Here is a 22,975-nt window from a genome sequence, read left to right on the forward strand (position 1 = left end):
AATATTAAAATTGAGTTTTGGCCTGTAGTGTAAACTTAATTCAATATTAATTAAATGTTCTTATAAACAGACTCGTACGCTATTTTTCATACCGTGACATGTTTTCGACTGCTGACTTTGACGCTTCTGAGGAAGACTGCAGGAAGTCGGCAGTCGAAACATGTAAAGGTACGAAAAATAGCCTACTAGTCTGTTTTATAAGAGAACATTTAATTAGTAGAAGGTTGGATGGTACTTTGGTGCGACTCCCATTTCATACTGGCTGGAGCCGGTTGTTTAATTTGACATTCAATATATAAATAGAATACAGTGGAAATCCCTCTGCTCAACCTGATTCAGTTAATCTGCTCTGCTTACAGTAGGTGTAACATGATTTGAAGCAGGAAAAACTCCTACATCATTATAATCATTATTTCATGATTAGATAAGACCTTAAGATATTAAATAGCTCTCCACTTAATCTTAACACCCTTAATTTACAGTTTCCCATTAGCCTTCTGTGGCTATGGACATAGCAACATGCCTCTGCTGTGATAGGATGTATGGGACTGGCATCACAGCTAGTGGTCCTGCTACATGTGGAAAAGAAAGCACGTAGGTGATGCGTCTATCTCGATGTACTGTGCCTAAGTTCATTGTGCTTAAAGGGACAGCTCACTCTAAAATCCAAATTACATATTTTCCTTCTTACCTGTAGTGCTATGTACAGTATATCCATCTACATTGTTTTGTGTTAGTTGTCTGAGTTTTGGAGATATTGGCCCTAGTGATGTCTGCCTTCTCTCCAATACAATGGAACTGGATGGCACTCGGCTTGTGGTGCTCAAAATGGCAAAAACATACATTTGAAAAACTCAACAGCATCTCTTTCCAGAAATAATGGCTCGGTTACTCAAGATAATCCACAGACCTAGTTGGGAGCAGCTTCATGTAGGAACTATTTTCTTTCAACTAAACTACTCCCACAGTTTCATGTAGGAACTAGCTAGCAGCTAGCGGGTGTAGTTTGGTCTAAAGAAAATGCTCAGTGCTCACAACAAGGTTTGTGGTTTATCTTCAATAACCAGGTCATGATTTCTGGAAAGAGACATTGCTGTTGAGTTTTTCAAATGTATGTTTCTGTTGCTTTGAGCACCACAAGCCGAGTGCCATCCAGTTCCATTGTATTGGAGAGAAGGCAGACATCTCTAGGGCCGATATCTCCAAAACTCAGGAAACTAACACAAAACGATCTAGATGGATAAATAGCACTACAGGTGAGAGGAAAAATATGTATTTTGGATTTTAGGATGAGCTGTCCCTTTAATGGACATCTTATACTAACTTTCCCTACATGACTACAGAGAGCAAGATTTTGTGTCGTGATTTACCTTCTTTTTTCTTTTACCAATCTTCAAATATGGCGATAGCATATACGTGGAAAATTGCTTAGAAATATCAAAATGTGCTTGTCCTCATGACATGCACCTTTGAACTGAAGCACTTAGCTGGGCCAGACGTATGCCAACAGCTTTTAAAAGCAGTGTTAACAGTCAGCATAATATGGTGCTCACTGCTCATGTGGTTTGGGTTCCTTTTTGTTTCCGTTTTTCAACACCTTTCTGTGAAACACGATGAGCCCTTACGAGACCCTTTCAACATTTTATAGATTAAAAAGCACTTTTGTTGTATTCGCTCAGACTTAAAGGTGCATTCGTACATTTTTTTACTGTCCCATTCATACCACAAAATGACTAATACATCTGTAGTTCTTTTTTAATCAATACCAATGGCTCAAAGACTACATCCTAAGGTACTGAGATTTCTGCCTTTCAGAAACTCACAACATACTTTACGCGCCAGAAACTTTGTAGCCTCCCTGTACGCTCTTTTGGAAACAAACCCAGTGCCCTTGGATTTTCTCCTGCTGAAAGATGGCATTTCTACTCTTTTTAGATGGTACACACACAACAATTGTACTGCTAAAGTGAAGATAAAGAAGCAATCTTTTAGCGGTTTAGTGCCCTGGCTTCAGTGCCTCCCATGCTTCATCTTTTTAAGCGGTGCACTGCAGCAATAAGGCTACGTTCACACAGCCATCCTTAGTGCTTGAATCTGACTTGATGCTCACATCTGATTTTTTTGTGTGGCTGTTCACACAGACTTTTTAAAAGTGGCCCATATCCGACTCCAGTGTGAACAGATCACGGACATGAAGTGACCCGCATGCGCAGAAGAACAACAATAACGTCACACGCAGCGCACTACTGTTCTACGTAAACCCGGAAGAAGACAGCAGTAAACATGGCGGTAGCTGACGATGTTGTTTCATCTGTTGTTTACGGTTTAATTTCAATGCCCGCGTGTTGGTCCTCCCCCTCCCTCCTCCCGCCAGCGCAGAATAGTGACGAATGTCGCTCTGGAATGACGTAAAAGTCACATTGAAGTGGTGGACGCTGCCAGGAACTTTTTGGATATTGAAGATATTTCGGGAGATGACTTGACAAAAACGCTGAATGAAGCGTTCGCTTCGGTCTAGACGACTGGTCTGGGCCACACCACAGTATGGATATTGGGGTGAATGGGTGCATTTTGGGTGGACACTTTTTATTGATATTGTATTTGCACTATACTTTTAGCAATACAGTAGGTGGTGGTAATGCACCATTTAAGGATGCCAACTGCCATACAACTCAACAGAAGAAGAAGAAGAAGTCACATTGAAGCATTAAGTCAGATATGGGCCAGATGTCTGTTCACACCGGAGTCACTTTCAAAAACATCAGATTCGAATCTGATGTTTTACCACATTTGAAAGTAGCCCAGGTCGTCTTTAAAAAAGTCACTTTCAATGTGACTTGTACTGTTCACACAGTCATGAAAAAGACTGATCTGAGTCACTTAGGGGGGAAAAGATTAGATTCAAGCACTAAGGATGGCTGTGTGAACGTACCCTGCGAGACGTGTGTGAGGCCCTAACCCTAACCCTTCTTTTGAGTCGGCCTGAATGGGTCTATTTTCCGGTGATTTGCCTCTGGCATGTTTTAGAAGTGAGTTAGGAACAATATTGTGGTCCATAAAGTATTAAGAAGTGGATAGTTTTGATTTAAGTAGTCTTCAACCAGGTGGCATCTACTATTGGTTGGCAATGTCGCCGGATGACCTGTGTTCAAGCTCCATGTCATTCAGCATCTCCCCTACTGTAGTGCCCTTGAACAAGACGCTGCATCTCAGTATTCTTGTTTTTTCTGAAGGGTTGAATATAATATCGGCTTCTTCTTGCCATTTAGTTTTTTTCTGCTTGTCATTTTAAACTACACAATTGTATGGGCCAGGATCATTTTAATATGCTTGGCTGTTATTGTTAGTAAAAAAAATACACAGCCCCAACTTAAACCCTCCATTTGATTCAGTTGCTCTTAGCAAAGCTAATGAAAAATTTACTTGAGCTAAGCTTTTTAAGTAGAAAATGATATATACTAGGGCAGTGGTTCTCAAACAGCTTAATCTCAAGGACCCCTAAACTGACACAAATTAGACCACAGACTCCCATTTGATAAAGTTTTTATCTACATACAGTACATCTGATGAGATTTTTGTTTTTAGATGTTTTATTACAGAAACTGTACGAAAACCATGACACTCATACGTTCTGTCGTGTTACTTATGGATGGAATTATAGTGAAAATAAAGTATCCCCAGTTTGAGAACCACTGCTCTAGGGTTACTCAAGCGCCATCCTTTAAGTCGTAAGTCACAGTACTGAGCATATCAAATCATGCCATTTTTGCATTCACACAATTCTGTATTTATTATTGTGATGTAGGGCCCGGATGAGACTTTTCTTTGTATACTTTATGGCACAAAGTTGGTGTCACTCAATAGATGTTGGGTCATTTTTGTATTGAAATGCTAGTACACCAGTTTAAACCCAGGGATTGATTGATGGGCTGTCTGCTTAGGCTGAGAGGATAACATGGGTTCTATTTTAAACTGCTTGGCATTTAAAATATACAGGCGAGACTTTCTCTCTCTCCAGCCAGCCAGATGGCATGCTTTGAAAGAGTGGAAATGAAAGACAAGGTAGAAGGATAAATGTACACAAACCAAGATGGTTGCATATTACAGCATCTCAGATCTGTTGCATCAATGATTATTGTCCTGGTGGCCATTCAGAAAGTATTTTAGCATGTGGACATGTTGCATGCAGACGTTTTCCACACCAGCTCCATCCTGAATGATGCCCAATTTCAAGTGCGAGGCAAAATTAGCAAATGAGTCACTCTCTCTATCACACTCTCTCTATCTCCCGCTTTCTCTCTCTCTCTCTCTCTCTCTCTCTCTCTCTCTCTCTCTCTCTCTCTCTCTCTCTCTCTCTCTCTCTCTCGGGTGCCTGTTGCCATGGTGATATAACGCGCAAGCAGAGGAGGTCAGATGAGCTGGAATGCAGGGGGCTGGTGGTGGTGGTGATGGTTGTGATACAGGGTGGGCCGCCTAATCAAACCAGCATTCGAACAACTGAATTGTTGAATATTTTCATGGCAATAAGGCGGGTCGGGTGTAGCACAGTGTTCCTCTGTCATAAATGGAAGTTTGCCATCTCTCTCCTGCTGCCACAAGCGTCATGGTGATGCCTTACCCTCAGTCTGCAATGCCTCTCTCCAGCATGTCAACTAGTTCCCTCTCTCAGCAAGCTTTGCCCCCGTGAAATCAGACATAAATAAGTGTTCTCTCTGTCATCCTGCAGATATAAAAGAGCAGAGTGGGTTACTATGCGCCCAACTACAGTACAGCGCGTCTGTGACTCAAATGAAAGCTAGCAGAGGCTATAAAATCTAATGCCGCCGCCGAAGAGCATTATATATTCATAGGCTCATCGGTTGGCTGAAATGGATCTCCTCCTCGTCCACAATGAGACCATGGAACTACTTGCTTTCTCTTTTTTTCCGGACTCATTCTTCATTCATTCATCAAGTCCCAAGTGGCACTTTTCTGTGGCTTCGTTTGTGGACTTCCAGAGGACGATTTGGTCGCACTTTGTGACTATCTTCCCCATAGGGGTCGTGGATTTGATCATTTTGCACCAGTGTGACCAAAGAAAACATGCAAAGGCTCTGAAAGGTTGTTCCAGAGGACGATTTGGTCGCACTTTGCCACTATTTTCCCAGTAGGGGCACTGGATCTTTCATCGTCTGCACCAGTGTGACAAAAACAACAACCAACAAACAAACATGCAAAGTCTCTGAAATCTTTTTATTCATAATTTTTCTAGAAAAAACAACAACTAAAGCAATGTTTTTATTTTATTTTCCAAAGTAATTAATTAATGTAGGCAATTTCTGATCATTTAGAATTGCAGAGCTGTTAGCAGTTAATTTAGAATTGCTGTCACTCTCCTTGTCTAAAACCCATTGGTCTCTCTTGGTAGGTAGTTCTTTGACTGCTTCATGATAGCGATATGGCCAGATCATGCATTGAAGCTAATATTTAGTGACTAGAGTTATAATTGCAATTGTAGCTGTTTGACTCATTTTTATACCGGGGTGCTGCTGTCTGCACAAAGCCTGTCGATATCCCATTGATGTCAGAGTCAAATGCCACAATTATGAATACATTTCTCTAATGAACCCGTGTAACACAGAAGGCAAAGCAATTACCTACAACAGTAACCATAAGCCCCCGTTCACACAGGACGCCGAAGCAACGCTCAACCTAAGCTCTACCGACGCTGAACCCACAAGTTTCATTTAGGCGCCCTTGTTAACAGTGCGAGGCCGTTCACACCACCCGCGCGCGCGTCACGCTGAAGCCTCGCCGAAGCCACGCACACGCCTTGCTCAAGCGATCGTTCAGGATTCACGCCTATTTTCCAAGGGTGACGCGTGAAGCCAGGCATGAAGTCAATGGGAGATGTGGGTGGGTTCAAGGCGTGAGAGTAGGCGATGAGAAGGCTTATTGTGTGAATGGTTAGGCGTCAGTTCAGCTTGTGCCTGCTTCATGCTTCAGTTCTACTTGCGTTCAGCGTCCTCTGTGAACAAGGGCTAAGATAATGATGCATATGATAATGATACCTTACCAGTAGGTAAGGTAAATAGTTGTAATAACAAGGATGTGAGTCATTTCACTTCCATAATGAGTCTGTTTCTGAACAAAAATATAATCCACTCACATATTTCATTTAGGGATGCACCGATCCACTTTTTTCACTTCCGATCCGATTCCGATACCTGAATTTGGATATATGCCGATACCAATATTTTTCTTGAATATACAGTATAGGCAAAGATTTGGCCAATTAAATTAATTAAATTACAAGGCAAAGAAGGATACTATTATACATGGGCAAATTATGGCCAGCACTGGAATTGCAAATGTTTTTCTTTTTCTTTTCTTTTTTTCCAATTCCGATCCGTGAATTAGTGCGGATCGGCTCGGCCCCATCCCTAATTTCATTTCCATATGACCAAACCCAAAAAGGCATAAACTAGTTTTACCCCCGGATTAACCGGAGTTGCACCTGGCTCGTCGCATGAGTCAAGACAGCAAAGCGGCGTGCACACAGACTGCTGCAATGTTGGGCCAATAATGCAGTGAGGCAACACTCCATATGGCGAATAGCTCCACACGCTTCAAGAAGGAGACCATCGCAGACTGAATGTGAAGGCAAGCATGCTGATGCACACAATCCAGGACACACTTCCCTGCTGGAAGTTAGCACACCACACCTGTCCTCATGTCACTGTTAAGAGCTATAGAGTGGGTTGGACGGAGGCAGCGTGGGTGAACGAGCATAGTTGACTGGTTTAAAGAATAGCTGTGGACCGAGGTGTGTGCTTGAGGGAAGGCAGGGTGTGTTATTGATGGTGACTTGTGGCTTAAGCCAGGAGGTTGACGAGCACAACTAAAAGACAGAAGATTGAAACTGTAATGCCTTAATGATGTGCTATCTCCGGTAAATAATAATCTGTCTGTCTTGGCCATAATTTAAGTTTAGAGAAACATGCTGGTATCAAATCCGGTCTGGGACCTTTTATAGCACGCCATCCCCAACTCTCTCCCACGCTTTCCTGTCTCTCTCTACTTTTAGCTGTCTTCATAAAAAACGACTCCCTCTCTAGCTGCTGCTAGCTGCAGTCTCATGTAGGAACTAGCTAGCAGCTAGCTTGGGTAGTTCGGTCGAAAGAAAATACATGAAACTGCTCACAACAAGGTCTGTGCATTGGAAGCAGGAGGACAATCCAGGCACTCCAAAAGGAAAAATCAAACTGATAGAGGAGTTGTAATTAAAAAGCCTCTATTTCAGTGGTGCATAGTTTAAAAACATGTCAACATGTTTTGACCATCATCAGGTCTTCATCATGGCTAAAAGGTGTGTGGATTATCTTGAGTGACTGACTGGGTCATGATTTCTGGAAAGAGACATTGCTGCTGTTGCTGCAAATGTAGGTGCCATCCACATCCATAACAAAGCAACGCAACTAACACTAAATGTTCTCGGTGGATAAATAGCACTACAGGTGAGAGGAAAGATATGTATTTTGGATTTGAGGGTGTCCTTTTAAGTGATGGAACGACACAACATTCCCACACTGAACTGAACTGTATTTCCACTCAGATGAGCTGCTGTGCATCAGCAGCCCAGCCAGTTCACACAAAAACGGGCCACACTAACGCTAAATTAGTCATCAAAATAATTAGACTGTCTATTCCTGGAGCTAAGGAGAAGCATATGAAGAAGCTCCTCCCTCTCTGTCGTGTGCGTGCGTGCGTGCGTGTGTGAGACAGGCAGCAACACCGGCAGACTGAGGAACTCTCCCAAGTTCAATTCAAAAAAGCCGGTTTAAGCCAGTTACTTTCAGTTGAATAGGTTTTCTCCATGAATATATGCATACGGTTAAAACATCCGAATAATATTTGGAAAAATGTAAAGAAAGAAACATTGGTTTAAAATGTATTATTCATGCGTTTTCTGAATGCATGATTTGTGAGCACCCCTCATTGCCTCCTTTGCTTGCCTATTGATCACACTGTTGCAGAGATTTGGCCTCCCGTTAGTAATGTACATTGGTTTGGTTAAGTGTAAGTACGTTTTTGGGTCTGTCTCAAGGCAAACGATATTTTCTTTCTTGGCACAGTTCTTTTTCTTACTTGGTACCTAGTTAGCGACTAGCGAGATAATCGTTAGGCTGTAACAGTATGATTGTACATCATACAGTAGTATACTTTGATAGTTTTACACACTGTTATGAGGCCAATTCTAAAGTATATTGGTACATCACCTAATACTAATCGGAATCCCCCAAGATAATGTGTCAATGCTACATGCGTTGATAGTTTCAAAACAAAATCATTTGAATGCTAAGGGAGAAGCACGCCTCGACTGAATGAAGCAATTGAGCCCACAGACACACGCCACCAAATCCATCTAATTCCCAGGCTTGCATATCATTAACTGGTTCAGGAAATTGTGAGTGGTTTCACAGTCCTTTTTGTCACGTCCATTGCTTCATAGTGGATATCTGTCCACCCTGAATGTAATCCTGACATTATAGCAGCACGCACAGAAAACACTGTCGGGTGCACAGTCGTGGCAATCAACAGGAGAAAAAGAAGAAGAAGAAGAAAAACACTCACGAGTCAACTTTTTCTTACTTATTTAGGGCAAAGAAACAAACGTGTTTCAGCCTTAAGCGATTGTCGGCTAAATAAATAAGAAAAAGTAGACTCGTGAGTGCAGTTTTTTTTCATTCCCCCCGAAATTATAGAGCAAATGATTGTCTGTTGACCTCAGGGTTCTGAAAATAAAGACAGTTTTTAGCCTTAAAACTCTTGTCTCTGTAAGTTTCCCAGCTGGCCTGTCTACAGTGTGTCATGTCACTCAGTCCTCCCACTTTCCTGCCAGAGCGCTCTCTTCTCTGCAGGCCTGGTGAGCGATGATGACGTGGTTTAATTTCCCTTCTGACCTCCTCCTTACAGAAACAAATCATCGTGGACCCCCTGGCGTTCAGCGAGGAGCGCTTCCGTCCGTCCCTGGAGGAGCGCCTCGAGAGCATCATCAGCGGCGCCGCCCTAATGGCCGATTCTTCTTGCACGCGCGATGACCGCCGGGAGCGCATCGTGGCCGAGTGCAACTCTGTGCGCCAGGCTCTTCAGGACCTTCTGTCTGAGTATATGGGCAATGTAAGTACCTGACCTTTGGTATCCTCCCCCTGACCACCACACCTGCCTATCTGCACTACCTTCTATCTGCACACCAGCTTCCCTACCTCAACATGGGCTATATGTATACATGGGTATACCTAATTCACAGCATCAGTTCTCCTATGCAGATGCTTCGTTTTTCTCTCCTTTGACCATCTGAGTTTTTTGACTTTGAACACTGGGAATGAACCCCCTGTAACACTGTGTCACACAGCAACTTCACAACACTCATTGTGAGAGTTGTAAAGTGTAAAGTGTTTCGGGACCATGCTTCATGGTGATTTTGCACTTTAAATAAAGATGAATTGATTTGCCCAGTGTTTGAATGCGAGATGAACATATGAGTGCAGTGACGCATTATGCGCCAATTTGATTAGAGTCAACACACTGCACTGACAAGGACGATGACTTAATCAATACAGCACAACAGCCTGTGATACATTGAAATTAAATTACAGGAAGTATTGTGTATTCTGTCCAATAGAGATAGCTTTTTGTTTAGTTGTTGCGTACGTACAGAGTTCCACTTGTAACTCAGGTCTGCAATTGAGATAGATGGTCTGGTTTACCTGCTAGTTTGCTGCTTATTCATCATCTCCCTATTAATACCCATTTTAGTCACTTCTTGCCCAATGCTCAACATAATAAAATTCAACTTGAAAGAAAACATGCCGATTTTGAGGTAAAGGCATTAAAATGCTCATTAATCAATACTTAAGTCTTTTGAAGGGAGTCAAGTTGTCAGAATGCATGACTAACCAAAATAAAGCTTGTTCATGAAAACATTTTCCTTCTGGGGACCATGACCCCTGACCTACATGGTTACATTTTCCTGTTTGGATGATAACCGAATAATGCTTGCGGGATGATGGATTTTATTTCTTACGGTTTGACAAATGATAGGCTATTATGTTGAAATCTGTATGAAATCAACATCATGTTTACAGGGTGAGCATAATAAGCGGGCAACTATCCAGCAACAGAAATGCTGTCTTTTGTATCAACAAGTTACAAGCTGCTACTATGATTGTTAGATTCTATTTGTACGGTTTATCACCCAGACTAACCCTTGTGTAAATAGTCGTCCTCCTGACAGGAGCGTCTAAGTTCTGTTAATGATGCCGTTCTGATGCAGAGACACCGTTCTGATGATCTCTCCTCTAATGAGCTCATTTACTTCTCCATATTGTCTCTCAGGGTTATTGTTCGTCAAACCCATCTCACTCGTCCGTCTTTATGTGCTGCTATTAAGCCTTCCTCCTCTTGTTCTTACTCTTTTATCCTGTTTCCACTCATTCTGACCCTCCAGGTGTCAACAACACAGCTGCCATTGCTTTGGTAACGCTGAGGTTTTTTTCTCCCCTGCCTGCTGCCCTGTCTGTTCATTATTATAGTCGTCAGGGAAAACAGCCAGCACACAATACGCATACGCAGCAATTTAGAATGTATCTTCACAATACACATTTCTAGTGCCTTTATTAAGCCATTAAGGATCATGCATTTTTTAGTCTCACACTAATTGTCCACAAAATAAACTATTAATCATTAAATAGGCACCATTATTCTCTGAAAATGATAAATCTATAAAGTTTGTGTTTACTGTGATCAATCGTCTTTACCGGTTTTAAGGAAAGTGGGCATGCTGCTGTGCTGAGGAAATGCACTTTACCTCATCAGTTGAACTGGCGAGTGGCCAAGGCCTTCCTACGCTTGTAAGGATGAACGCTTCCACCGGGCATCGTTTCTTATTCTCAAACTGCTTTAAAACATCTAGGTTCAGCATTACTTCAGATTTTAAAATCTGTGCCAGCGGATTTGAGTAAATTATCTGTTTTACATAATGCTGTTCTGTTGTCGCTGTTTGAGCACTTGGGCCATATGGACATTGACGCACAGACTTTTAACTCCTCGGGCTTTCAAAGGGGAAACTTTGCACTAAGTCGCCGGGTTTGTTTTTCTGCCTGATCATAATTGATTCCATCGGTGCAAAATGCACACGCAATAAGTGTAAAAAAATCTCGGTTAATCCTTTTAAATAAGCCGGTGGAATCATTAAAGCTGTCAGGGCGCTGCGAAAGGTAATGCATCCTGTTTCATTCCGGGGCTATTTCCATAATGAGAAGTTAGAATGTGGCTGCCACAACTTCCCCCGGGGGATGCTGCCAGTGTAACACAGGCCGTTGTCTGAGGCAGGGCTTGGTGTTCAGGGAGGAGCAATGTACCTTGGCACTGTCGCATCTCTCAGCAGACATGCACTCTCTTGTCATTTCCCCGTCCCTCTCTCTCTCTACCATCCTGCACGTCTCTCACTCAGTGCTCCTCCTGCCTCGCTCCTTTCTCTGCTTATTCACATTCTTCTTCTCTCTGTTTGGCTTACGTCTGTGCTTCACCACCACCCTCCTCCTCCGACTCTCCCCCCTGCTGCCATTTAACGGTGGAATTGCTTTCTTTCATTTGATGCCAGACAATGAATGAGCCAGACAGCCAGAGACATTTTATTATTTGTGGTAATGCCTTATTTCTCTTACGTTTTAGAATCTATCAACTTTTTTTCAATTTCTTGCTGTTGTTGCTGGTTGGTTTTAGGGCATTTTTAGACATTTGAAGCACACAGTTTGCATATTTAATTTGTCAAGTGTTTTACCCATGGCCCCTGTGGCTGTGGTGCCAGTCCAGGTAGGGTTTGAAGAACAAATTTTAGTTTGAAACAAATGAATGCTCCACCAGAGTCACAGGTTTTCTTCAAATGCAAATGAAGTAAAACATTGTTTTTTCTTGCTTGCCTCTGCATTACAGCACATTGTACGTCTCGAGGCCCTGGCCTTTGTTTTGTGTTCAAATTGACACTTTTCATCTTGTGAATCAGTGCCAATGTCCATTCAAATGATATGTAGGACGGAGATAACGAGGGGGACCTTATTCATTCTAGTAGATATGACCAACAGATTTAGCCTCACTGCATATCAGTGTATCGACTTGCAACATTTTGAATGGGTATCTTGAATGGCATTTTGTTATTAAATAGGACTTGAAGTGAGCAGCTTGGAAAGATACTTGTTACTGTTTGACGTTTTTTAGAGTAAGGAAGTTGTGGCTGGTTCCATCCATATAGCTTTGCAATAACCTGCTCCTCATGTTCTTTGCTCACAAAAAGACTATGATTGTCTGCAAAAGACAGTGCAACACCTAGAAATAACCTTGCTACCGAGAATCCATGCTTTGAATGATATGACATCATATAGAGTATGTCTGCTAAATTAATGTCATTCTCTCAATACGGTACCTGTCCATGCTCAGACATCACATCCGCGGTGTGTCCTTATTGCTAATCCAGAACACTGACACTTTATTTTAAGGCATCCATGCATTGAGTCAGGGGTGGCTTCAAAACAAAATGGAAACAAGTGTCAAAACAAGTGCTCCTTCCTGTTGAATGAGGGCCCGCCCGGCTAATTTGTGCCAAGTGTCAAAACAAGTCAAAACAAGTGTTCTACTTCACTGGGTCCCACCATGCCACCCGTGTAGTTCTACATGTCCCTGGAACTTAGAATCACAGGAGAACAGCGATCTGGGCACCCCGGCGATGGTGAGTGGACACGACAGGGATTTGGCTGCTCATGCGGTCGGACCAAGGAACCTGATGAGGGATGTCCCAGATAGGATATGTCATTGTGCACCTCATGCACCTTGACTGCCCTAGTATAGCCCCTCAGAGCTGTCGTTGACACATGAGCCGTGTCTGGAATGGTTCACTCACTCACTCATTCACTCACTCACTATTCCCCATGTAGTGTTGATCATAGTGAACTGTATGGTTCACTCATTCACTATTCCCCATGTAGTGTAGATCATATAGTGAACCTATATGGGCAACGATCAAATGAGTGTCGGACACTACCTCACTCTTGGTAAACACGACTGCATTGCATTGTGGTAGATGGGAGAAAATGTACGGCACATTCACTGTTCCCTAGAAATTGCAGTGCATTGTGGGTGTTTTATAGTGGACTATATACACAGTAAATCAAATGATCAGTTGTAATGTTTCTGTAACAGGGATCGGTTTCGAACAGGGCTATGGTCAGCATATTGAGCTGGCTTGTGTTTCCACCTGGTGTCTTATACCAATGGTAGACAGTGTGATACAGGTAACTCGACTGCGTCTGTCTGTCTGTCAAGCTTCATCACAGACCCAGTCAGGTTGACTGTGTCTGTGATGAAGCTTGACAGACTAAACAAACCTCACATCAGCTTGATGTTGAGGAACAGCTGGCACGTTGTGATGAGAGACATCATTCAGATTTAAGATTTCAAGCAGGTAGACAGACCGTGTGTGTGTGGGTAGGCCTAATGGTTGACCGTGATTATGACGTGTGTGTTAAGTGGCTTGATTGAAATGCTTGGTCGGTCGGTACGTTCTCTTGATTTTAGAGGGGGCAGTGTAGCTCCGCAAGACGCTATGCTCAGCTGCCATTACAGCATATGGCTCTCACTCACAGCTGAGGCTGTTGGATGGACTCCTAACCCACCACTCTCCCCCCTTCCCTTCCCTTCTGCTTCTTCATTCCCTCTAGCAACTCTTCATGTTCAACCCCCTTCTCCCTTCTCCCTCTCCTCTCACGCTGCATCCTCTTAGTGGTCCTCCTTACCATCCATCTTTTGACTAAGGTCAAGGATCTTCACTTATTTGGTGCTTCTGACTGACACCCCCATGATAAAATGCTTCTCCTATGCATGTGTATTACTCCACCCCTTAAAGAAAAATCACCTTTATGTTCTGAAAGAAGAGACAATATTTAAGGGGTAACGTTTGAGTTTGTTGCCAGTTCTCTTATCCATTCTGAATCTTTGTATGCTGCTGCTGCTGCACTGAGGATGTCTGATCTGTGCTGCCAGTAGACCTCTGCTCTCACAATGTATATATCCTCCCAGCAAGGTCTGAGAAAATGTCTCTTCTTCTCAAACAACTGGTAGCAAATTGCACCATGCCTTGACGTTTTTCTTCCGAAGAGTTCAATCATCTCCAAACGAGGGCTGCACCAAACGACAATTTTTCGAATCAATTAGTCTTAACGATGTTCATTTTTTTGATTAGTCGATTAATATAAGGATTATTTTTTAGAAATGTGCTGAACCTCAAATTCAAAAAGATTGCTGACAGATTAATGTTGAAACTGGAGTCGTACGCAGTTAAGATATGTGTGGCACATGGGAAGGCGGCGATACCCTTGGTTGAAACAGTTGTCAGGGAGAGCTTGTCAGATTACTTTTGGAATCAAATGTTTGCTTTCTCCCGTCTTGGAGATGGTGGGAATTGTGTCATGAATTATGATGATAATTTACCCAGACTCAAGCGGGTCTACTTACTCCGCCAGCCAGTGACGGATGGATATGAAGCGCGGGGGTGGGGGGGGGTGGGGCGCACTGTTTGTCTCAGCACTGCCACATAGCGTGTGACCTTAATGATGCCATATTGACATGACAGTCTCACATGGCACATGTTGAGTCTAACCACTTCTGCCACACTTTATTAATAATGCATCTCAAGTTCCCAGCATCTGTCAGGGTTTTGTTGCGCAGAACAGATTGATGCTAGGTTGCTCTGACACAGTAAGCGCTGCTGACATTTAAATTTCTCCAACGTGAAGTCATAATTATTATCTGTTGGATCTGGATGGAAATTACGTTCCCGACGCTGTCATCTCATTCCAAAAGCACAAAGTGTGACTGGGCCCTGTATTTGCCTATTTCTTTATTTCTCTCTCTCTCTAAAAATATAGTCCTCCCACTGTGCTCTCTTTACCACTTCTCATACACTTTACTTTCTCCCCTGCTGAATCTTGTCTTGCCTTTTCTCTTTCCATACAATCTCTTCCCCTCCCCCTCGTGTGTCCCACTCTCAGCAGCCCCCTGTCCCCTCTGACTCTTTTTGCCTTGGGCATCTCAAGTGAGTGGCAGTTTCCCTGTTACTCAATGCTCACACAGTTGCCTGTCATTGCAAGTGTGTTTTAGCTTGAGCGGATCCTCCACCTTGCTTACCTACCTAGTACAGTTGCGAGTTGTCTCTTGGCTAAGCCAACCAATTAACCCATTGATACCTGATGCAGCATTTGTGTGTGTATCCCTTTTAAGACGCGGTTCGCGGTCTTAAAGGGATACACACACAAATGAGGGCTATACACGCAAATGCTGCATCGGGTATCAATGGGTTAAAAGATGATTAGTGTCAAGTTACAGCAACTGAAGACTGTTCTCTCTGATGTGGACACCAGTAGGCATTTAACATGGCCTCCGGTTTAAGCTGTACAACTACTTTTATAAAAACAACCTTAGTTACTAAGATGCCATGTCCAGAGGGTGAGAAGATTATAGTGTAGGTCGAGGGCGGAGCAAGGATCAAGAGAATGTAGAGGCGGAGTTAACTGTAATTGTTGACTTCTTCCCCCGTGGTTCGTGGGAGAAGTGGAGGATAGTTCAAAAGGGGATGGACCGAATGCGAGAGCATCTTGAGAGCCGTTCAATGTATCTGGCTGTAATCTCATCTAAATGCATAATTAAAACAAATTACACCGCACACAATGTAACAGGGGAAAGATTTAGTGTCCCCAAGGCTTTGCGTATATTTACAGCCACCATAAAACACATTGGTCTGTCAGTAACGGCCTGTCAGGCGGCTTTTCCCCAGACCTGGCCGTTGATCTCTTGCTGTTGAAGTCTAGCCTTTTTGATTGGCTTTGCTGGCAGGTAGATCAGATGCACTCCCCTTCCTACATCAATTAACCGGCTATGGAACGCTTTGGCTTCCAAATGTAGAAATGGAGTGATACCAAGACTGGAATACCCCCCTTCCCCCCCTTAAGGGAGGCTTATTGCTTTTCTCATCTTGTTTTTGATGCTTTTAATATTATGTGCATACATTGGCAAGTATGGCAACCTTTTGCCTCTTCAGGTTAATGTATATGCATTGCTTCTTATACATAAAGATAACATGTCCGATTCATCTCTCTCCTTCCTCGTGTGGTGTGTGAGGCACAGTGTCTTCTTGTCACAGGAGCCAGCCGCAGCAGTACTGATTAGTGAAGTATGCAGTTTCCCTCACCAGCTGGGGGATGGTAAGATTCACTGATTTGCATTGGTGCACCGGCATAGAAGTTCAAGATGCGAGTAGTACATTTTTGCGGATACAATTTTAGATAAACATCCGATGCAAAGAACTCTCCAAAACTGTTTCTCATGCGCGCTGTCTCTCCACTACTGTCCGTGGCTTGACCGGTGGCCTCGGTAGTAGCCTCTGCCATGCTATGACGCGGTGTGTCACACATGAGATATCAACATGGAGGAGGAACAGCTACACAGTCACCAAAGGATTTCAACAAATCAAATGTTTGGTGATGATTTGGATTTTTTTTTAATCTGCTGCGCCAGATAGTCTATGACTGACTCCTTTCCCGTCACCCATCTGGCTACTTTTTTTAAACAGTAATCTTAGTTTTTAATATCACAATTTTCCTGAATCTGATGATCACTCTATTGATATAGAGACAGTCCGCATGTCTGGGAACACACACAAAATGTTAAACGGCTGGCTGAGTGGGGTAAAACCGCCGATATATCTCATGGGCTGACTCACCAAAAGACGGTGCTGCGGCTCTAAACTACATGTTTGGGGGTTCTAGAGCAGAACACAAGACGTCTGCTCAGATGTGCGTTTACTGCGGTGGTTAAATCCCCGATCGTGTCTGCCTGGGCTGGGCTATCAGCTAAATTCTAACTTTGCTGAATGGATAGAACGGGGGTTTTTACCCCACCCTGACCACGCCCCCAACCAGGCTGAGCCAGCTAACCCAGCGTCTATGACGAGACATGGCCTCAACCTATAAGGAGCCTTATATTGGCACACCAGACCGACATACAGTTGGTTTCTCTTGCTTTTATACGAGGGATCAGCCGAGCAGCATTTTGGTAAACAAACCAATGGAACCCTATGGAGCGAGCCTTGAGTGCTCTCTCTAGCTCCAGCTGTGCGGTGTACATTTTAAAAACTGCGACAGTTCACACAACTTTAACACGACGCGCATAATGCATTTATTATTATATATCAAACTCTTGAGCTACTTCTGCTCTCACTCAGAATGTCAAAATATAAGCGATGTCATGTATAGATTTTGAGATATGAACGTTTGTTTGGCACAACTCATATTAGTTAACTGCTGCGGTTCCGGGTGTTTTGCGGTGATTTGTTGTTGTTGTGACGTCACCCTGATCCCTCGTATTGCTATGGCAGTGTGATAGAATAGTGCCGCATTTTGCGGTTATGCATCTCCTCCAATCTGACAGCTGCATCAAACTAGCCAGCGATGGCCCAGAACAAGACCCCACTACAATGTTTTAATAGAAAATAGTCCAGAATGTCATAAAAAAAGTAAGTATTTATACCTTTTTAAATAATGTAGTTCATTTAATTTCTGCTCTCAATTATTTACCTGTGCTCAATTCTCAACAGCACAACTCACAGTCAATCTGGAAAGTAGACATAACATAGCGTGGCCACTTTGAGGTGTAAGTCCAACAGGGTAAATCCAGGATTTAAAAGAAAGAAAGAAAATGGTGCTAATATAATAATAATATAATAATAAATCCCACGATATAGCCTTAAGCATTGTTTTCTGTGTGGCATTTCAAAGCGCTCTGTAGTTATTGTTAATGGGCCTGACCTTATTGAAATTGACTGTTGTTCATGATGTGCATGGCTGGGAAGGGTCGTTGAGCTACACCAGAGATTTATCTCCTGTCGCTCTGTCCTGCTTTGTCACTGCATTGGCTGGAAGTGGGAAGGAGGATCCAGTGATTTGTTTAATTTACATATGTACCAGTCTCTTTTAAGTTGCTGCTAGCTTTCAATGATTTGCCCGTTTGTTCCAATATGTTGGTTGTATATGAAGTTATATGTATGGGGCGGCTGTAGCTCAGGACGTAGAGCAAGTCGTCCACTAATCGCTTTGGATAAAAGAGGTCGGTGGTTCGATCCCCGCCTCCTCCAGTCTGCATGTCGAAGTGTCCTTGGGCAAGATACTGAACGCCAAATTGCTCCCGACTGTGTGCCAGCACCCTGCGTGGCAGCCTGCCGCCATCGGTGTGTGAATGGGTGAATGTACCTACTGACTGTAAAGCGCTTTGGATAAAAGCGCTATATAAATGCAGGCCATTTACCATTTTGCCATTTATGACAGTCACTATTAGGCACCATTTATCCTTTTTGAAGTTTTAAATCCTGTTAAAAATATTGCCTTTTACTTTGGGTATAGTTAACAAGAGTCATCTAATCTGAGTAGAAGTTCTGGTAGGAGAAGCATCTTATAATAATACTTTAATGCAACGTAACGAGTGTAGTCCAGGCAGCTATGCTGTAGCTGAAAACGTGATGTTTGATGGGGGCGCGGGGTGTGTGTGTGTGGTGGTGGAGGATAACCAGACAATCCTCATTCAACATGAACTACACTGCAGGCACATGTGTTATGCTGTCCTCTGGTTTCTCCTTCTTTATGAATCACCTGTAGCCTATGAGCTGGCCAACAGGAAGTGTTCAGGCTGCAGTACCCCTCAGCTGGGTGCCTGCCAACATCTCAGACCTTTTCCAAAGAGGCTATTTTTAACTACAGCCTGATCTGGAGAAGAACATTCATTGCTCATTGCGGTTGTGTTGTGTAAGACAGTGGTTCAGCCAGTATGCAGCAGTGGCACATTCATCTCCTGTGGACGTGGGTTGCAAGTGCTCCCTGAAATCCCCTAAAGATTGATCTGATCATTAACTTCATAAATGCAACCAAATTGCCTTTTTATTACACAACCTATCCGGGTTAATGAATTTTAAGTATTGAACAACATGCATAATGCTTGCTGTACTTGCGTTACTCTTAAGATTTTTTTTTTTTACCATTTCGCATAGTCAATAACATACTCAATGTGGATGTTTCAGTATCGTCCAGTACGCCAAAACATTGTGAGCCAGTGATGAGATGTGAGGATGCACACTGGGGCTCTTGTTGTAGTTGTGTTTGTCTGAGAAGGTTCCTGCGTTGACTTTGGTTGCTCACGTAGAGATAATGCATTGATCTTTTACTCACCTTGTGAACCCATTTCAAATCTCTATTTCCTGTTTTCCCCACAATGGAATATCCCTGACATTTCAGAAAGCCACACTGCTGCTGCTGCTGTGTATTTTATCTTGGCGGAGATCTGACATTAGGGAGAAAGCCTGGGAGATCAAATGAGAAGGTGTGAACAAGAGAGGGTAACAGTCCATTCCATTTGTACTGGGAGTTGGGGATTTCACGGTTCAAGGGTCATGTGACGTCACCTGCAGGCACGCCCCATGTGACGTCACCTGCCCTATGGATTTTCTCTGCCGAACCCGGGGGAGCCTCACCAGCCCCCCCCCCCCATCTTAAAAATCCAAGATGCAGCTCTGCCCAAAACTGATGTATGAAATCCATTGTCTTTGGAAGCTGTTGTTTATATTGCTTCAAGTTAGAGAATGTATTCTTTGATACTACAACTCTTCTTGTTCTTTTTTTCTTATCTACCTCTAGTCTAGGATGTGCCTTTAGACACTCTTTTCCTTGTCCCCTTAAGATGAGGTGGTTGGGTTGACTTAAAGCGACTCTGAAGGTCAATGATTGCCAACAGTTGGCATGCCAGGCGAGGCATGGCCTGTGGTATAAAGTGTCTCTGACAAAAGGTTATATAAAGAAAGATGGCAGAGTTCTCATCGATTGGGGACAAAATGAAAGTCGCTTTATATTAATTTGTAGGGTCATTCACTTCTTCCAGAGAGCTTGGTGGATCCCTTGCTGCTGGTGCTCAGTACAAATGTCACCCCGGGTTCCTTGATCAGTGAATAGATTTCAGCTTTGTTTTCAGCTTTGCCTCATTGCTTCCACAATAGATATCTGAAGCACTTTAGAACATGGTTTTGTCTTTGTCTTCATGTTCCACATTAATAAATGCAATGTTGGGTCAATTTTTCCGTCGCAATGAAAAAACCGCAATGGCCATACTTGAAGTAACACACTGCTTTGAAGAACAGATCTCAAATCAATTTGGACTTTATTTAGCAAAAATTGTGAAAGTGTTGGAAAACCTATAACTTCTAAGCAAGACTATTCCCTTCATTGAGTAAGCAGCTGTTTTGAATTGGAATCGCATAATATTTTATCTTGTTACTCCCATGCCAGTCTTGGACACTTTGATCTACATTATTGATTTTTTTGAACTACTTGTGTTGCCGGAGAAGTTTGAAGTGCTCCAGATTTGTGATGAAACACTGATGTACAGTGCCATAGAAAATGAATGGGGGGGGGAAAGACTACCGTATGTAGGTAACTTTTGTACCATCTATATCTGTCCATAGTGCTACACTATTTTTTTTACTTCCTTTAGATGTACGTTTAGGAAGTTGTAGAAAGTGACCGCTGTCACAACAGCTGCTTTTCATTTATGTTTTGCAGGTAAATACTGAATGATTCCATGTAATGTGAAATGATCATAATGACTTTGTTCTCTGTCCTCCTATGTGCCATACTTTGCCAAGGGCAGGCTACTTGCAGGTTGAGGATTCTCAGCAACTTTGCAATATGCCTCTACAAAATAGGGGGATAGTTGGGCTCCGGGCTGTGTTAAATCAAAGAGAATCTGGGTCTGAAATGTTGCCTCACATTTTGGCATTGACCCAAAATGGCAAGTAGAACCAGTCAATTTAGATGAAGTTTAGATGATAACACAATTGAGTAAGTCCAAAAGATCAAGCATGTCAAGACCAAGCCTTTGAGTGGGTGCTTTCAGAATTCAGACTGGGTCCTCCTGGGCTGGCTCGGCTGGCTAGTTTGTTTTGAAACCGTATGTTTACCTCCTTGTCACAGACACTTGATGAGTGGGAAAGTGAAATCGCAAACTGTTCCAAAACAAACAAGTGGGACTGGCTTCTGCTGGCAGAGATGATGTGGGCTTGACTGCAACCAAGATGCATTTAGTTTCCCATTAGTCGAATTGACAGCAGTTGCGCCGAGACCAGTGCCAGATAAACATCAGAAATGTAAACAGCCATATTTTGTTGCCTGAACCTTCCTTAGTGTGTATTTGTCTATTCACATGAACCAATAAAATAATGACCATGTTCTCCCCCTGCCATGTCTCAGCCTACAGAGGGTGAAGCAGAATGATTTACTCAGAGTTCCCCATAGAAATCCATTGTGAAAATCATCTACTAAGCAATCCTGGAGTGACCCTGTGCCCAGTCCATAGACGGGAAAGCATATTGGATGTGCGGATATCGATATATCTGTGATAGGCCAATATCGGCCAACCGATATATCGGTCGGGCTCTAGATATTAGAACTCAAGAAATTGTACACAATAAATTATTTCTTACTAAAAAATAAGGTTAGGCAAGGATACTCCAACAGAAAAGCCAACAAGAATAGAAGTGAAATGGTGTATTGCCTTTTGACCTGCATAGATTTATCTATTAACTTATTCTCTATAACTACATGGCTCTTTCTTTGAAATGTCTGTTCCTGATCTTTTGTGAGTGCTCGATTTTAGGAATATTCAAGCCAAGTAATTTAGGAGTTATTTCATTTTGTAATTACTCAGCAGCACTTTAGAGTTGAAGTGCAGTCTTAATGTATGCATGAAAGTAAATCTTGCCAATAATTCAATGATCTAATGGAGATGTTTAGTAAAGTTATATTTTGGGGGGGGGGGGGGGGGGTCGGGGCATCTTTATAATGTATATTAGTTTATTTTAATTTTTAAACCTTGAGTGAAGTTTCCTGATTGCATTTGTCAGATTTTCAAATATCTCCCTCCAAAATATAATTTTCACATTGAGTTTGGTCACTTAGTCTAGTGGCAGTTCAGGTTGTTGCTCTGCAGTGGGATGACACCCTACAACAGGGGTGCCTATGCCTAATACCCATCACGATCGACCGGTCGATCCCAAAGGCCGTGCTGGCCGAGCAGGCTCTGATCCGTAGTGAACAGCCGAGGGCTGAGTTCAGCTCCGACAAAACGTTTGTTTAAAACGGAAACGGTGGTGCGTCAAACACCCTGTTGTCTTATGCAAGCGTTGCACCTATCTGTTGGATCCACTGACTGAAGCATTCAGCAAGTAAACGCCAGGCGTGTTAACCATGGAAACATAAGCATACTCCTAACTTTTAGGCTAATCTTTCACTTTTAAATTAGTCAATTTCATCTAAAACACATGGGAAATATTTATATATTTCCCATGTTTTATTATAATTTATTATAATTTTCAAATAAAATTATTTTCTTTATAAAAACAAGATTTGGCCTTCAAAAAGTATTTTTTCCTAAAAAAAAAATCAGGGTCGTCCTATATTTGGACCAATACGGCAATAAGGTAGGAACCCTAACAAACAGCCTGAGATCTGTTGAAATCATTAGTTGAAATCTATTGGCCTGTGGAGGGTCCATGCAGTAATGTAAGGTACCGGTACTCTTTTTTAATGTATTTTCAGCGAGCATGTTGAGCTGGTCATTGTAAAAGTAGCTCGCAAGGCAAGGCAGTGTGGGCACACGCACCAGCGCTCACATTTAAGACTAGAGCTTACCGCACAAATTAGTGAAGCCATCCAAACCGTCGCGGTAACCGCAAAAAACAACAACTCATGTTATAAAATAATGTGTTCCTGAATAAACGTTTCAAATGCATTTATTCCTCTATTAGTTATTCTTTATAGCCTCTATAGTCGAGGCTATATCTTTATTCCAG

The 22,975-nt window shown here is 42.7% G+C and overlaps 1 protein-coding gene across 1 annotated transcript in view; it reads left to right on the forward strand.

The window, feature by feature from the left end:
* The window catches only part of ctnna1 (catenin (cadherin-associated protein), alpha 1), a 126,625-nt gene that overhangs the window by 17,113 nt on the left and 86,537 nt on the right, over positions 1-22,975 (forward strand). The window contains exon 7 of the mRNA XM_083652215.1: positions 8,956-9,159. Coding sequence (XP_083508341.1) covers positions 8,956-9,159 — 204 coding nt within the window. The remainder of the gene's footprint in view (positions 1-8,955; positions 9,160-22,975) is intronic.

Source organism: Poromitra crassiceps (genome assembly GCF_964638095.1).
Source record: "Poromitra crassiceps genome assembly, chromosome: 15".
In the NCBI taxonomy this organism is placed as follows: domain Eukaryota; kingdom Metazoa; phylum Chordata; class Actinopteri; order Beryciformes; family Melamphaidae; genus Poromitra; species Poromitra crassiceps.